At 34.1% G+C, this 19,286-nt stretch overlaps 2 protein-coding genes across 2 annotated transcripts in view; one reads left to right on the forward strand and one right to left on the reverse strand.

The window, feature by feature from the left end:
• Nucleotides 1-19,286, reverse strand: part of RSRC1 (arginine and serine rich coiled-coil 1) — a 417,872-nt gene that overhangs the window by 252,642 nt on the left and 145,944 nt on the right. The window lies entirely within an intron of this gene.
• Nucleotides 6,092-6,703, forward strand: LOC101084470 (U6 snRNA-associated Sm-like protein LSm3). Its single transcript, XM_045036444.1, has one exon. It carries the CDS (start codon nt 6,092-6,094, stop codon nt 6,470-6,472), a length of 381 nt encoding a protein of 126 aa, XP_044892379.1. The 3' UTR covers nt 6,473-6,703.

Below are 19,286 nucleotides of genomic sequence, written 5' to 3' on the forward strand. Positions count from 1 at the left end.
GAAGGGAAAAAAAAGAAAAAAAAGAGGTTACAGTGGAAGAGAGAGCCAAAGCATAAGAGACTCTTAAAAACTGAGAACAAATTGAGGGTTGATGGGGGGTGGAAGGCAGGGGAGGGTAGGTGATGGGCATTGCAGAGGGCATCTTTTGGGATGAGCACTGGGTGTTGTATGGAAACCAATTTGACAATAAATTTCATATACTAAAAAAAAAATGAATAAACTTAAAAAAATATTAAAAAGAATTTCATGCATTTTAAAACTATTAGCAATAAACACATGAAATAAATTTTTAGTATAAAAATTCTCTCAAGTCACAGTATCTCTATTTTAAAGGTTTTGTGTTAATGCAATTGCAAGATTAAAATTAAGAGTACTTCTAATAATAGTGAAGGAATGAATGATGGAGCAAAACTTCCAACATAAAAAAATTGTGAAAACTGGGGCACCTGGGTGGTTCAGTTGGTTAAGTGCCCGACTTTGGCTAGGGTCATGATCTCGCAGTTCATGGGTTCGAGCCCCGTGTCAGGCTCTGTGCTGACAGCTCGGAGCCTAGAGCCTGTTTTGGATTCTGTGTCTCCCTCTCTCTCTTCACATCCCCCACTCGTGCTTTGTCTCTCTCTGAAAAAATGAATAAAACATTTTTAAAAATTATGAAAACTGAATAACATAATAAAAAATCTACTTTAAAACACTGGACAAAATCCAAAAAGCCACCGAGAATAGTTCAATCTCAAAAATTTCACTTAGAAATGAAAAGAATTGCCATTTTGTGGCTATCTGGTATGAGGGCACTCTCTAACTATCATATCTGGGGCTGTAAAAACATAATGACAGAAAACTACCACCTTGTCAGCTCATGGTGTTAGAATCCGAATTCAGGATTGAAAGAGCACAGGAAATTTAAAGGGAGAAATATTAGCAGCAAGAGTATCACAGACAGAATATGGCCCAAACCTGAATATAACCTACCAAGTTCTGACAAGTAAACTACACATACTAGTGTTTAGGGAAAATTTTCAGGGAATCCAGTAAAAATGTAGGTAGTGATCAGAGAAAAATGTACACACTTGATGCTTTTTGAAACTGAATGAGTCCCCCAAACATGTGTGCTATGGACTGAATGTTTGTGTTCCCTAAAATTCATATGTTGAAACCCTAATCCCCAGTGTGACTGCATTTGGAGGTGGGGAACTTTGGGAGATAAGTAGGTTTAGACGAGATCATGAGGGCAGATTCCCCATGACTGAATTAGTGCCTTTATAAGATGTGGAAGAGACCAGAGCCCTCCCTCTTTCACCATGTGAGGATTCAGGAAGAAGATGGCCATCCACAAATCAGGAAAAGGGCCCTCACTACACACCAACCATACTGGCACCTTGATCTCATACTTCCCAGCCTCTAGAAATATGAGAAATAAATGGCTTTTAAGCCATCCAGTCTGTGGAATTTCGTTATATCAGTTGGAACTAAGAACTGATTGCATCTCTGCTGGCAGAAAATTGATGTAAAATGGACTTGAAGCATCTAAGTATAAATTGTAAAACTGGTAGAACAGCTGAAAATTAGAGAATCATCTATAAAAGAAAAGCAGAGTGAGCTCTATCTCAATCTACAGTCTTGGCTGGCAATCAAGGAACAAAAGAGGAACAGAACAGATCATGAAACCAGTTTTAAAAAGCAGCAGTAGAAACCATAAAGTATATGGAGATATCAGATACTGCCTACAGTCAAGAGAGGAAGTTTGCTGTTTAAGGTAAGCAAAGAACAAAAACAAAACACCACAAAATAAAATACTCCCCAAAGAACACAACTGAATCTAGAGTGATTACAATGTTCAAATCTTAAGTCAAAAATACTAGACATGCAAATAAATAATAAAGTGTGGACCATATAAGAAAAAAGTGAACAGAAACTATGAGTAAACTAGATATTAGTTTTAGCAGGCAGAGATTTCTTGACAGTTGTCACAAATTGTTCAAATATTGAAGAAAAAAATAGTATCAATGAATGAACAGATAGGAAATCTCATTAGAGACATGGAAACTATTTTTTCCCCCTAAGGAAAATTCTCAAGCTGAAAGTAAAAAAAAGCAAAACAAAGATCAGTGAGCTTAATGATACATTAATGTAAGTTACCCAATCTGGAGTACAATGAGAAATAAAATTAATGAAAATGAATAGAACCTCAAGAGATCTGTGGCATAAGAGCAAGTGGTTCAGCATATGGGCAAGTGGAATACCAAGAGGAAAGGAAGAAATGAACAATATTTTTAAAAATAATGCTCCCAAACTTCCCAAATTTGGTGGAAAACACTGATTTACATAGTCAAAAAACTCACTGAACAACAAGTGAACTAAACATAAAGAAAACCACTCCCACATGCATGACAATAAAAGTGCTAAAAGCCAAAGATAAAGAGAAAACAGTAAAGAGGCCAGGGAGCAAAAATAAATTATATAAAGGAATAATTATAAGATTATGGCTAACTGCACATCAGAAACTTTGAAAGTCAAGACACTGGAACAATATTTGATGTGGAAAAAAAAAACTTATCAGCCAAGAACTATACAGAGGAAAACTATTATTCAAAATTGAAGATGAAATAAAGATACTATTTCTTAGAATAAGTAGAACGATAACTGAAGTATAATGTAATAAGTTAAAGATGTAGTTTAATGGGAAAAGTTAAAGATGTAATCTCTAGGGCAACGAAAGAAACTAATACAAGGAAATGTATTTTCAAAACAATAAGGAAATTTAAATTAAATACTAAAAATTATTTGAGTAACAAGAAAAAAGAAGGCAAGAAACCTAATTCAAGAAGATACATGCACCCCTGTGTTTATTACAGCATTATTCACAAAAACCAAGATCTGAAAGCAACCGGTGTTCATCAATAGATGAATGGATAAAGAAGATGTGATCCGTGTGGGTGTATATACATATGTACATATACATATATAAGTGTATATATACATAAACACAAATACATATATACACACACACACATACACATACATATATATACAAAAGAATATTACACAGCCATAAAAAAATAATGAGCTCTTGCTACATGCAATTAACACAGATGGACCTAGACAGTATAATGCTATGTGAAATAAGTCAGAGAGAGACAAATACCATATGATTTCACTCATATATAGAATTTAAGAAACAAAACAAATGAACAAAAAAAAAAAAGAGAGAAAAAACAAAAAACAGACTCTTAAATAAAGATAACAAACTAGTGATTACCAGAGGGGAGGTTAGTGCGGGGATGGGTGGAAAAAATAAAAAAAGAAACAGAGAGAAAAATGCCATAATTTTTAAAAAGATAAGGAAAATTACAGAGATAAATACAACCATACCCAAAATTGTATTAGGTAAAAATGGATTAAACCATTCACTTAAAAGGCACAGTCCAAATGTAAAAAAAAAAAAAAAATAATAAGATCCAAACATAGGCTATTTAAAAGAAGCCAAATTTAACATGAAACTGAATGAAAAAACTAGAAAAATGAGGTGTTATGCAACTTGTAAGAATAAAAAAGCTAGAATAGATAGGTTAATACTATTCAAAACAGACCAGGGAAGCAAGGATTCCTACAGATGCAAAAAAGACAGTGTATGATAACAGGGCTACTGTAGGAAACTAATATAACAATTACAAATGCATATATGCTTCCTAACAGACTTTAAAAACTATCAAGCAAAAGCATGCAGAATTAAAGACAGAAAACGAAGAATTCAGAATCTTACATGGAGAAATTGACATATGTCAATTTAACAAGGAAAGAAATTAATAATTATAGAGAAGACCTGAACAATAATATCACCACCTTAACCCAACTGATATTTATACAGCACTATGCCTGACAACTGCAATATACTCACTATTATATGATAAACTGTAGGACAATTAAAAAAATCTCAGAAGATTCAAAAGACTCTTATGAAGTACACTTTCTGAATACAACAAAATTAAATTAAAATTCATCAACAACAAAACATCTATAAAAGACCAAAATATCTAACTAAAAATAGTGCTACAGAAAATTTATAGCCTTAAATGTTTTTATTAGAAAAAAAAGAAGAGGTCTTGTTTTAATGATCAAAATTTCCTCCTGAAGCTAGAAAAATAAGGTCAAAATAAACCTCAAGTGAATAGAAATCAGAAAAAAAAAAAAGTGAGAACAGGCAATAATGAAAGAGAAAACAAATGAAATACAGAGAAATGAACTTCTGTGTTTTTCAAAGAACAAAAGCTATTAATTTTGGTAAATCAGCTATTTAAATCATTTGCTCAATGGCACAGTAATCGTGCTGTGATGATTAGATTATGTATTGTTAATATATAGAGACCAGAAAAGGCCCAACATATATAAGAGAAGTGGATTTTTGCTACAGTATCAAGGTATCAGTAGAATTTAATCAAGAAAGAAGGTCCTGGAGTAATTGGCTACCTGTATCAAAAAAAAAAAAAAAAAAAAAAAAGAACATCAAGCTTACCTCACTTTATAAGTCAAAATAAATCATGGCCATAAATGGAAAAACCAAGCCTATAAAAACTACTAGAAGAAAATCTTTGTGACCTTGAGGTAGAGAAGGTTTAAGCAAATATCAAGATTTAAGAAAATTAATTGGAACTTTATCAAAGTTAATAGCTTTTGCTCAACAAAAAACACATGGGAGATTGGAATAAAATTTAAAATGGGCAGAAGACTCTAAGACAGAGTAAAAAGGAATATACTCTGTGTCTCTCTCTGAAATAATCACAAAACAAAATGTCAAAACAACAACAACAAAACCAAAATGTTTTTAAAAAATGATTTACAAGGGGGTACCTGAGTGGCTCAGTCAGTTGAGTGTCTGACTCTTGATTTCAGCTCAAGTCATGATTACAGGGTCATGGGATAAAGGCCCATGTGGGGCTCCATGCTGAGCATGGACCCTGCTTAAGATATTCTTTCTTTGTCTCCCTCTCTCTAGCCCTCTCCCCCACTTGCGTTCTCTCTTAAAAAAAAAAAAAAAAAAAAAGATTTACAAGACACTGGAAATCAGGCAACAAAGAACAGTGATTCCTGAGAGACAAGAAACAAATGAATGGAGGCTTATCACTACAGATCACAGCACAAGGAGAGAGAACCCAGGTGGAGCCTGGCAATCTCTGGATTTGAGGAGTCAGAGCTGAGATTCCATTGAAACTAAGGCAACTAGAGTTCATAGGACAGAGGACAAGAGAGGAGACAGAGCACATAGACAGAACTGTAAAAATCTATCGAGAATCCCCTTTGTATATTCAGCAAAGTACTAAATAGCGCATGCCTGTAAAGCAAGTACAAGAAGCAAAGAAAACACCATCCCAAAGAAATGGAGATCAGAACCTGATGCTCAAAGTGAAAAAGAATGCTGCTCCAACAAGCTAGACAGGAAAAACTCGTAATTCACAGGCATTTGCTAGAATACTCATCAAGTTCATACCTCAGTTATGAGGAATAGTTAGCACTAGACTGAGTACTGCTCCAGACCCACCTATGGAATCATAATAGTGAGACCTAAGAGGCCAAATTGTCTCCAAGGAACTTGACTGCAACCCAGAATAAAGCTTAAAAATGTGTATTGGATTGCAAAAATATCCACCCAAATCCAGAATTATGCTTGGAAATTTCAATTCCTTTCTCTTAAGTAAAGAGAAAAATCTTTAGCAAGGACAGAGGTGACTACACTATCAACCAACTTGACCCAGTTGACATTTACAAGACACCCCATATAAGAACAAGCAGAAGAAGCAGTTTTCAAAACATTCATTAAAATAGCACATATGCTGAGCCATAAAACATCTCAATAAATTTAAAAGGATTCAAATCACACAAAGTATGCTCTTTGGCATAATCAAAGTAAATAAAAAATGAGTTATAAAAAGATATCCAGAAATATTTGAAAAATAAATACCACTCTTTTAAGTAACCCTGATCAAAGAATAAATCAAAGTGAAATCAGCAATTATTTAACTGAATGAAAATGAAAACACAACATATCAGAACCTGTGGATGCTCCTAAAGGAGAAGATATAAAGCACTAAGTACTTACATGAGAAAAGATGAAAGGTCTCAAAGCAATGGCCTCAGTTTATACCTTAAGAAACTTCAGGGTTTGAAACACGGCGCAGATGACTTGGACCAGCAACAAACTACCAACACCGTAGAGGAGCCCCTGGATCTCATCAGGCTCAGCCTGGATGAGCGAATTTATGTGAAAATGAAAAATAACAGAGAGCTTCGAGGCAGATTACATGCTTATGATCAGCATTTAAATATGATATTGGGAGATGTGGAAGAGACTATGACTACCATAGAAATTGATGAGGAAACCTACAAGGAGGTATATAAATCAACAAAACGGAATATTCCGATGCTCTTTGTCCAGGGAGATGGTGTTGTTCTAGTTGCCCCTCCATTAAGAGTTGGCTGAAACAAAGAATTTATCGTGTTATGGAATACAGGAGACTTTGTATGATTGCCTCTTTAAATGTAAAAGACACTCAAAAGAGAAACCTGCATTAATTGCAACATTAAGAAATGACCAAGGATTCTTCCACTCCTGAAATGAGTTGATTTGCAGATAACTCAAAAATTCTTAAGCTAAAGAGTATTTTTATTTTTTTCCAACCCTTTCAATAAATGTGATCACCAAGATGAAGAACTCTTTTTTAGGAGTTGATTTGCTTTGTTGTTTTCTCAGTTTCTGGGTTTTCTTCCTTTAAGTTGAATTTGATGTTTCCTTTTTGATTTTTTTTTTTTAATGCAGCATCCTGTCTTGCCAACTTTTTAAAGTAAACACACATCTTACATTGACTTTACTTATACACATTCCCCTGTGCATCTCCTAGATTTGAGGCACCAAGTGGACCACTGAAAATTACAGCTTTGCCAATATGCGTCCTTCCTTCAAATCCTCTGGGAAGGCAGTTCTTTAAACCACAACTGCAGGACAGGGAGGAAGACAAAATAATGCATATACAGGATGCCATAAGAGCACAAAGAACAGGTTGAATGAGGGGGGTGTGTGGTGGTACTGTGACACCGTAGATGTTAACATGGCCATGAAATATGAAGCATGATTTCTGTTAAAAAAGAAACTTGAAAAAAAAAAGGAGCAAATTAAACCCAACATAAGCAGGAAAAAGGAAATAATATAGTTCAATGTGGAAAGCAATGAAACAGAAAACAGAAAAACTATAGAAGATATCAATAAACCTAAGAGCTGATTCTTTGAGAAAAGCAATAAAATTGATAAAGCTCTAGCCAGAGTGATGAGAAAAAAAGAAAAATTATTCAATACACAAATGAAAGAAGTACCATCAGTATAGATTCTACAGATATTAAAAGGATGAAAAGGGACTATTATGAACAGCTTTATGCTTATATATTAAATACCTTAGGTGAAACAAACTAACTCCTTAAAAGACAAAAACTACCAAAGCTCACTAAAGAAAGAGATAACATGCATAACAATATTTCTCTAATTTTTTTATTAATTTCTCCATTAAGGAAATTTAATTTTTAGTTATAAACTGTTCTGCAAAGAAATATCCAGGCCAAATGCCATTTCTAAGTGACACCTAGATAGATTCAATTTAAATAATGCAGCAGCGAAAGAATTTTAGGTAACTTGACACTCTTAGGCCCTCAGGTTCATGCCTAATGAATTCCTTTCATGGAATATGTTCTGTGAAAATCTGTGGGGACGATGGGCAGAATTGAAGTGGGATGCTAACCCAATGTTTCTACAGAAATGCATCTGATATTTAGGGCTATCCCCTCTGGGAAGCCAAGCTATTTTATTTCACTTTAACAGTACCAGGAACACAAAACTAGTACCAGACTAGTTTATATCAGGAAAAGTAATATTATCAGGAGTACACAGTAGATAATGTGAATGGAACTCATAACTGACAATGGAAAAGGGTTTATAGTAGACATTAATCAGATGGGATTTTTTTGTCTGCCAGAAACTACATCCTTCCTAATAGCATACAGTTTACTTCTGGAACTTTACCTCTTCCCCCGTTATATGTTGTTTTCCCATGACAATAATTCCGTGCATCCTTACTACCCAACTCCATGCCTCTGACTATGGGAGATAAAAAGATCAGAAAGTTAGATACATAACTTAATCTTAGCCAATCAAAAGCCCTTTACCTGGACTTAAATTTTGAAGATAACAATGAAGCCAGAATGCAGATTTGAAAATGATACCTTTCAGAGTAGCAGCCATGGTGGTGGTGGCAATGCAACTGGCAAACCAGTTTCTGAACAGGTGGGCTCTTCTTAAAAGACAGGTGCTGTGACTTTTATTCCCTTCTTGCTTTCTCAGATACTCCTGATATTTTAGCCTCATATCAATTCTGTGAGCCCTCACTATCCTTTGCTAAATTCGTTTTTACTTAAGTTTGTCAATGTTGCTTTCTTGTGTATAACATAAAGACCCTAAAATAATACAGGAATATTCTAAATGGAAATGTATAAGACATTACTACAAAAAAATTCAGGTGTGGAGGGGCACCTGGGTGGCTCAGTTATTTAAGGCTCTGACTTCGGCTCATGTCATGATCTCATGGTTCAAGAGTTCAAGCCATGCATCCGGCTCTGTGCTGACAGCTCAGAGCCTGGAGCCTGCTTTGTATTCTGTGTCTCCCTCTCTCTGCCCCTCCCATGCTTATGCTCTGTCTCTCTTTCTGTCTCAAAAATAAATAAACATTAAAAAAAAGCAGGTATAAAGAAGAATTTTTTATTATTATTATTTTGATGGCATATGTAATAGTCTTGTTTTTACAAAAAGAAAAAAAGAAAAAAAGAAAGAAGAACTTCCCGACTCATTCTTTTGAGGCCAGCACTACCTGATACCAAATATAGTCAACGATATTATAAGAAAGTGAAACTGCAGACCAATATTCCTCCTGAAAACAAATGTAAATATTCTAACTATAACTTTAGCCAATTAAATACAACAATATATGAAATGGATAATAGACCATGACTAAGTGGAGTTTTCCACAAGAAATGCAAAAGTGCTTTACATATGAAAATCAATCAATGTAATTCACCACATTAACAATTAAATAAAAGAAAAAGATAGTCTCAATAATCACCCCCAAAAAAGCATTTTTACAAAATCCAACACATATTTCTTAAAAAAATAAAAACAAAAAAAACACTGTCAGCAAACAGGAACTAGGAGAGTATTTCCTCAACCTTTAAAAGGCATTTACCAAAAATCTGCCGGCTAACATCACACTTAATAGTGAAAAAGAGTAAATGCTATCTCACTAATATCAGGAACAAGACAAAGATATCCAAACTTTCCACTTCTACCAATGTTGTATTGGAGGCTCTAGTCTGAGGAGTCAGGCAAGAAAAAGAAACAAAAGACACCCAGATTGGAAAGAAGTAAAACTGTCTTCATTACAAACAGCACAATCATTTCCACAGAAAATCTTATGGAATCTATATAAAAAAGCAACTAGAATGATAAGTGAATTTAATGAGGTTGCAGGATACAAGATCAATATACCAAATTCAAGTGTATATACATATACTACCAGCAAACTATCAAAAATTAAAATTTTTAAGTGCTACATATATATCATTTGCAGTAACATCACAAATATAAAATACTTCCGGATAAATATGAAAAAGGAAAATGTCAGAGACCTCTAAACTGTAAGTTACAAAACACTGCTAAGAAAAATCATATAAGACCTCAATAAATGAAGAAATACACCTTGTTAACATATCAGAAGACTCAATATTATTAAGCTGTTAATTCTCTCCAAAATGATCTACAGATTCAATGCAATCCCGATCAAATATAAGCAAAATATTTCATAGAAACTGACAAAATAATTGCAAAAGTCATATGGTAGTGGAAAGAACCTAAGACAGCAAAAACAACTCTGAAAAAAGAATAAAGTATGAAGGCTACGACTACACGATTCTAAGTATTATAATGCTACAATAATCAACAGTGTGGTACTGGCACCAAGACAGACAAGCACTTCTAGTGGAACAAGCCAAATGCCTACAAACAGACCAACCCCTTTATGGACATCAGATTTTATTACAAAAATAAAAGGCAATCCAAAAAAGAAAGGTGATCTGGTGGAAAAAATATGCTGCCAATATTAAATTTTCAAGATGAAAAAAAATACTTTGATCCAGATTTCATATCATACTCAAAATTTATCTCAAAATAGGCCACAGACTTAAATGTAAAAACTAAAACTATAAAACTGGTAGAAGAATATCGAAAATCTTTGTAACCTTTGGCTAGGCAAAGATCTCATAGATCAACACCAAAATCATGATCTACAAAAGAATAAATGAATAAACTAAACTTTATCAAAATTAAAAACTTCTGTCTTCAAAAGGCACTCCTAGTGAATGAAAGAAAAGCTACAGCATACATCTGATATAGCACCTGAATCTAGAAATATAAAGAACTCTCCAAACTTAATAATAAGGAAATGACCCAACATAAAAAGCAAGCAAAAGATGTGGACAGATAGTTCACTAAGAAATATATACAGGTGGCAAATGAGAACACTGAAAACATTCTCGGGGCACCTGGGTGACTCAGTTGGTTAAGTGCCCAACTCCTGGTTTCGGCTCAGGTCATGATCTCACAGTTTGTGAGTTTGAGCCCCACGTCGGGCTCTATGCTGGCAGTGCAGAGCCTGCTCAGGATTCTCTCTCCCTCTCTCTGCCCCTGCCCTGCTCATGCCCGCCCTCTCTCTCTCTCTCTCTCTCTCTCTCTGTCAAAATAAATAAATAAATAAAACTTAAAAAAAAATTCTCAATACCATTAGTTATGAGAGAAATGTAAATTAAAGCCTAATAGGCTACTTCATACCTATTAAAATGTCTAAAATGAAAGATTACCCATATATGTAGTATTAATAAAGCTGTGGAATAACTGGAACACTCACACGCTGCTGGCAAGATTGTATAATGGTATAACCACTTTGGAAAACAGTCTCGCAATTAAGTTAAGAATAAATCTACCATATGATCCAGCCCTTCTAACGCCAAAAAGAAAGTATGGCCATACATTTACACAAATTTTCATAGCAATTTGTTTTATAATAGCCAAAACCTGAAAACATGTCTCCATCAGTAAGTAACTGGGAAAACAATCTGTTTCATACACATACAAAGGCATACTATTCCACAATAAAGAAAAATACATGCAACAATATAGATGCAGCTCAGAATAATTATGCTGAGCGAAAGAGGCCAGACAAAAGGAATACATACCACATTATTACATTTACATAAAGTTCTGGAAAATGTAAACTCATCTACAGTTAGAGTAAATAGGTGCCAGTGGGAGAAAGAGCAAGGAGAGAGAGAAGAAGGATATATTAAAGGAGCCTGACTAAGCCTTTGGTTATGAAGGGGAAAGGTTCTAACGAACCTTGACTGTGTTGACTGTGGCGATGGTATCATTGGTATATACAGTACATACAGAAATAAAAAAATATCAAATTGCATACTTTAAAAATATGTGCAGTTTACCATATACAAATTATACTTCAGTAAAACTTTAAAAATAGGAGCAAAATTTGACCGGACACTACACAAAAAATAGGTACACAAATGGCCAATAAACATAAGATGCTCAGCATAATTTGACATCAGGGAAATGAAAATTAAAACCAAAGCAGGATGCATCTACAAATCCACTATAAAAGCTAAAATTAAAAAGAAACAGCAATACAAATTTTGGCAAGGATCTGGAGAAACGTGGAATCTCATATGCCATTTAAAGGTAAAATAATACAACCCCTTCAGGAAACCATTTGGCAGGTTCTTAAAAGTTAAATCTAAACCTTCCAACCAAGCCAGTCATTCACTTTCCAGGTAAAGAAAACATATGTCCACTTGAAGAACTTTATATGAATGCTCACAACAGATTTGGTAATATCCAAAATGGAAAACAACTCAAATATCTATTAATAGATGAGTATAAAAACAAAATGTGATATATTTATACAAAACTACATTACTTTTCATTCAAAAGGAACTAACTGCTAATATATCCAACATCATGGATAAATCACAATATCATAATGCTGAGGGGAAAAAAGCCAAACACAAAAGAATACATAATGTATATTGTGATTCCACTTATATAAAATTTTAGAAAATATAAACTAATTTATAGTGACAGAAAGCACATTAGCAGCTAAGATTGAGGTGGGGGGAAAATAGACTACATAACAGCAAGTGGAAACATCTGTGGTGATGGCAATATTCACTGTACTGTGTAAGTGTAGACTATGTTGGTTTTCAATTAGTCCTCCAGCATTTTTGGCTCTGCAATATTAGCAAAAGTAGTTTACTCTCTTAAATTTTCTCAATTAGGTATCACTGGCATTTTTGATGGGAAAATTTCTTTTTGATCAGACTGTCTTGTATACTGTTAAGACGGAGTATCCCGATTTTTTCTCCCAGCCACTATGATCCTAAATATTCCATCACATATTTCCAAAAAGGCCCAAATGTGCCAACAGTGATAAACGAAAGTCAAATAAACTTCTATTTATTACATTTGGTACTTTGTACAAAATGATATTGACCAAGAAACAAAATCAGTAACAACTCGTCTATAAGATGGGAACATACACTCCAAGAGGTCTTGTCCTTAAAGCACTAATTCTATTACCATTTTTATTTTTTACTTACAACCCTCATCAAATAGAACACTCAGGAAGATCTAAAGACATCATTTCTTATTCATTTCCCACTCATCATCAGCGATACTAACACTACTCAAATAAAAAAAGAAAATGTTGGGGGCACCTGGGTGGCTCAGTTGGCCAAGTGTCCAACTTCGGCTCAGGTCATGATCTCAAGGCTTGTGAATTTGAGCCCCGCGTCAGGCTCTCTGACATCAGCACTGAGCTCACTTTGGATCCTCCATCTCCTTCTCTCTCTGCCCTCCCCCACTAGCATTCAGTTGCTCTCTCACTCTCTCTCTCAAAAATAAACATTAAAAACTGTTGTATAACATGTACCACTTATTACTGTAACAGAATAAGTATAATTTATATCTAATTTTAAAACTGCATAAGGAATAATGATTGGAACACTGACAAAAGGATTATATAGTATGTGGTGTGGCATGTGTAAAACAAAATGAGTTAAACAGAGTAGGAGAGGAGATACTTGGGAAGAGAAATACTTTAAAAATGAACTCTGAATAATCTAGCACAAAATGTCATCTTCAAAGAAGACATGGGTGTTTATCTCTTTGTTTCTTTTTCATAAAAACAATAAAGGGGAAATGAGAAATGAATGGGAGACAATAAACAGTGTTAACATTTTAAAAAGCAGAGGGAAAAAAAGCTAAGAGAATATCATGCCAATAAATTTGTAAACTCAGGTAAAACAAATCTGCCAGACCAATTTCTAGAATAAAATCTTACAGAAACTGATTTAAGATTAAATAAAGAAAAAAAAAAGAAAAAATGATAAAATAGAAAGGCTTAATAGTCCTATAACCATCAAAAAACCTGAATAAGTAGTTTAAAACCCCCTCACAATGATAATACTAAGCCTAAGTTGTATTATAGGCTAGTTCTATCAAATATTCAATTATATATTCCATATATAATTTCAATCCTACACAAACTTCTCAAGAATGGAAACTGATAGACCATTCATCATTACATTTTTTTAACAGACTTTAATTTTAGAGCAGTTTTAAGTTCATAGCAAAATAAGTGGAAGGCACAGAGACTTCCCATATATCTCCTCCCCCGCACACACACAGCCTTCTCCACTATCAATATCCCCTAGAGTTTTCCATTACATTTACAAGTCTATTATAACCTTGATACTAAAATTGGAGAAGGACTCAGTTGAGCATCCAACTCATGATCCCAGGGTCAGAGGATCGAGCCCCACGTCGGACTCTGTGCTGAGCATGGAACCCCCTTAAGATTCCCTCTCCCTCTGCCCCTCTCCCTTGGTGGTGGTCTCTCTCTTACTAAAATAAATAAAATGCAAAAATAAAAAAAAAATAAGAATAAAATAAAATAAAATTGGAGAAGGAAAGAACAAGAGGGAAAATTACAGGTAAATCTCACACACGAACAAAAATAAAAAATATAGGGGTGCCTGGGTGGTGCAGTCGGTTAAGCGTCCGACTTCAGCCAGGTCACGATCTCGCGGTCCGTGAGTTCGAGCCCCGCGTGGGGCTCTGGGCTGATGGCTCAGAGCCTGGAGCCTGTTTCCTATTCTGTGTCTCCCTCTCTCTCTGCCCCTCGCCCGTTCATGCTCTGTCTCTCTCTGTCCCAAAAATAAATAAACGTTGAAAAAAAAATTAAAAATAAAAAATATAATAAACAAACAAATCAAATGAATCCAGTAATATATACAAAAAGATAATACATCACAAGTAAAATGAGTTCATCTCAGGAATGCAAGGACAGACTAATAACAGAAAACCAGTTATTATTCACCACATTCTTAGATAAAAAGAGGAAAACTTTAAAATAATTTCAATTACTGTAAAAATATTTTTAATAAAAATATATAAATAAAATAATTTCTAAAAAATTTTATCCAACTAGGAATAGAAGGCGATCTTGTTAAACAGTAAATGATATCTACCAAAAACCAGAACAAAATTATTCTCATTGGAAAAATATTAGCAGAACTCCCTTCAAATCCCAAATAGGGCAAATATACCAGCAATAAATACAATAAACACACAAAGTAGACAGACATAAACTTTACAAAATACCTGCAAGACTTTTATAGAAGAAAAAAATTGTTTTTTATTAGGACATTTTTAAAGTACTAAATAAATGAAGAAGTATACTATGTCCGTGAATGGTAAAATATATCTTACAGATACAAGTTCCTACCAAACAGATCTAAAGATTCAATGCAATTCCAATCAATGTACCAACAAGGGTTTTTGTAGAATGTAACAAACTGATTCTAGCTTTTACATGTAAGTAAAAAAGTCAAAGTAGTAAATATAAAAGAAAAAACATTATATACAGGACTTCAAATTATAAAACTACTATTTATCTAAAAACATTGTTAAGAAATCAATAGACATGCCACAGACCAAGAGAAGATATTCACAACACATATCTAACAAATTGAACACACAATATGTAAGAAATTTTCACAACTTAATAATAAAAAGAGAAATAATCTTTTTTTGAAAAATAGATAAAAGGTTTGAACAAACACTTTATAAGGGAAAATACACAAATAGCCAGTAAGCATAGAAAAAACCCTGTTTAACATCATTAGTCGTCAGAAGAATGCTACTTAAAACTCACAATGAAATACAACTTCAAATCCATTAGAACAGCTGGAATTCAAAGTCTGTGACATCAAATGTTGGTAAAGATGTGCAACTGAAACTTCTAGTTGAAACATACATTGTTTATGGGGATATAAACTAAAACAACTGTACAAAACCCTTCTGGCAGTAAAATACACACTTATCATACTACCTATTTCATACACCTATCCATCTAACCCACTGCTCGGTATTTATGCCAAAAAAAAAAAAAAATGCAAACATGTCCCTTCAGAGACATACATACAAATGTTCATAGCTACTTTAGTCTCAAAAGCTAAAAACTCACTGCTAGGTATTCACCCAAGAGAGATAAAAACACACGCTCCCCAAAGACTTGTACAAGAAAGTGCATGGCAGCCTTAATCATAATAGCTCCAAAGTGAAAACAACCCAAAATATCCTTCAACAGAATGAACTGCGGTATATTCATACAATGGAATACTAGTCAGCAATAAAAGGAACAAACTACTAATACATGCGACAACATGGATAAATCTCAAACACATTATACTGAGCAAAAGAAGCCAGGTACAAAAAAATACAATGCCAGTTATATCAAGTTCTGAACTAATCTATTGTAAATGAAATTAGAACGGCAGTTGCCTGTGGAGGCTGGGGGAAAGGACTGACTGCAAAGGAGCACAAGGAAATTTTTTAAGGGGATGGGATATGGAACCCAAGTTCTACCAATGAAGGTATTTGTTAAAATTTACTGAACTGTATACATAAGATCTGTGTGTTTTACTGTATGATTTGACTTATATTTTAAAATATTTTTTAATGTTTATTTTTGAGAGGGGGATGGGGGCAGAGAGAGTGGGAGACACAGAATCCAAAGCAGGCTCCAGGCTCTGAGCTGTCAGCCCAGAGCCTGACCTGGGGTTCAAACTCACAAGCCGTGAGATCATGACTTGAGCCAAAGTCAGACGCTTAACGGACTGAGCCACCCAGGAGCTCCTGACTCTTATTTTTAAAATCACATAACAATACCTAGATCTTAAATTCTGAATTACCAAAAATAACTGAAATGCAGGGTAGATACCACTAAACTCTCTTGACTTATTACTACGGCTAACAATGTTAACAAATTTCACAATATTGAGTTACCTTTGTACTTCTAGTTTGAACCATTCTTAACTGCTGGTTCATTTTTCTAACTTAACTGCTGTATTCTCTGATATGTTCTACTTATACATTTTGTATCAATATTTTTAAATTTCAAGAACATTATTTTTTTTTAATTTTTTTAATGTTTATTTTTGAGAGAGAGAGAGACAGAATGAGAGCAGGGGAGGGGCAGAAAGAGAGGGAGACAGAATCCGAAGCAGCTCCAGGCTCTTCACCTAGCACCCCTCACGAACATCATTTTAAAAAACCATTTTGGGGAGCTTGAGTGGCTCAGTCGGTTGAGCGTCCGACTTTGACTCAGGCCATGATCTCGCGGTTTGAGTTGGAGCCCTGTGTCAGGCTCTATGCTGATGCTCAGAGCCTGGAGTCGGTTTCAGATTCCGTGTCTCCCCCTCTCTCTGCCCCTCCCATGCTCATGCCCCGTCTCTCTCTGTTTCTTAATAATAAACATTTAAAAAAATTTTAATAAAAATTAAAAAATAAAAAACTATTTCATGTATACCATACAATAAAGCAAATAAATAATTATGCTAATGATATTAGGAACACATGCACTGAAAAAGAAAAAAATACATGTATAAACTAAGTTAAAATCCTGAAACAACAAATTTCAAAGTAAAATCGTATGAATTCATGATTTAGTATACCATATTTCATTGATTCTAAGATGTACATTTTGAATACTACTTTAACATATCTGTAATGAGGATGCATCTTGCATTAGATGGTGTCTTAAAATTAATTGGCAGTGTTTTCTTTCTTAGCAGTACATAAAATTACAATTGACCACATCTTAGATTCAATGAAACAGTGTATGTTTTCTAGTTCTGTCCATTGAACTAAAGAAATGACATCCCTGTAGCATCGTATTTTGATTTCTAAATACCATTCTTGATTAAAAGGAGCCAAGGTTATTTGGATAAATGGTTAATTCCAGGCTCTGGAACAAAAAATTTCAGTCTGAGACTGAAACAAAATGTAAAGAACCATTTCAAACTAACAGGGACACAGGAGACAATCCAGGTTCACACAGACCAAACTTGCTACAATTTGAGCATCAAAAAGCACCAAAATAACAATTCTAACTAATTGAAATATGTTAAATAAAAATCCCATGAATCAATGTGATACTCAAAAAGCAGAAAGCAAAAAGCAAAATAACTCACTACTACTAGAGGGAACTATTATACTAACTCTTCATTTTAAAAATAGGTTTTATAATAGAGATTGCACAAAAAGTATTCAGTGTCTACAGACATTTCATATGAATATCAAAATACAGGCCATCTATGTGTAGTAACTTAGCTGGACTTACAGTTAACTAGGACATTTGAGAAAGAGTGATTAAAGATTTGTACAAGAAATTTTCAAACTTGTCTCTATTTGCCACTATTTCCGTTCTCAGAACATACCCAAAGTCCAGAATACTCAAGTGAAGCAAAGGAGGACAGGTTGAAGAGAAGTGAGAAGGGAAACAGGAAACACAAGGTACATCCTTTTGATTAATATCAAAACATGCATCAACAACAGACTAAATAATGCTTTTATATATAATATCTTCAGTTAGAGACTTACAATGTCACTAGATCTTCACTTATTCAAAATTTACATAATCATTGCTATCACAAAATGGAAGCTAACTTCTGATGATCAGTTTAACCTTTAAATCGCCTGATTAAACTCCGTCTTCATTCTTGAAACCCTAAATTAGCAAACAAGCCACAATACAATATATGCTATAGCATAGGTCGCCTGTGAATAGCTGGGATCTTCAACTGCTTCAGCTGCAATACAAACCATTGAGCCTTGGCCAATATAAGCCAATTTGAATAATCAATATGACAACCTTATTTTTCTAATGCAAACAGGATTGCTACAGTAAGGTGTCTCACTGCCACATCACAGTCATGGCCTCTTTTAACCCCTAATTAGATTGAGGCGATTATCCCTGCTCTTCCTTACAAGTGTACAGCTTGGATAAGGGATGACAAAAGCTATCTGCCACTTATTCAGCCTTTGCAGACAGCAGGTTATCCAGGGAGATAGAGAATAAAATCAACAAACAATTGTTATTCATATCATCATCTAAAGTGTTAAGATAGTCACAGTTTCCATACATGCAGAGTGAATATAGCCCAGAGCATGAGGTAACTGCAGACTGCTTAAGAACATCAGGGTTACACAGATGGAAATTCATGGTGATGTTGGGGAATTATGTCTAAATCAAATTCATTTGCATAAAAAGAAATGATTGGGGATTTGTCTTCTGTATATAATATATCAAGATTTCATTATGTTTCACTTCATGAATTCTTTGAAGCTAAATTTTAATATTGATTTTTCTAAATACATAGTATTTATCATGAAAAGAATGCCAAAACAATGGTTTGCAGAAGCTTAAATGCATTAAGATTCAATTAAAATACTCTTAAATATAAAACAGGAAACTTTTTTTCACTATGATACACTACACAAGGTCTTGTATTATATTTAGATGATCAAGAGTTACTTCATTAACTCTGTAGATTCCAAACATTTTTCTTAACTCTCATAATAATCAATTTCTAAAATCCTGGTCATCACTTCAGACCCGGTATTAACAAGAGAACTGTGGTCACAAGAAAATAATAAAGAGTAGCTGCAAAAACATCAAACTGTTTCCTAGTAAGATTAACTAACTAACTTTAGGACAGTATAGAAAGCTGGGCCCATTAATAAGAAAAAACTTTGATGGGAATATCTGAGTCTACTCTGATGATGATAAAAT

Source organism: Felis catus, chromosome C2, assembly GCF_018350175.1.
Source record: "Felis catus isolate Fca126 chromosome C2, F.catus_Fca126_mat1.0, whole genome shotgun sequence".
NCBI classification, from domain to species: domain Eukaryota; kingdom Metazoa; phylum Chordata; class Mammalia; order Carnivora; family Felidae; genus Felis; species Felis catus.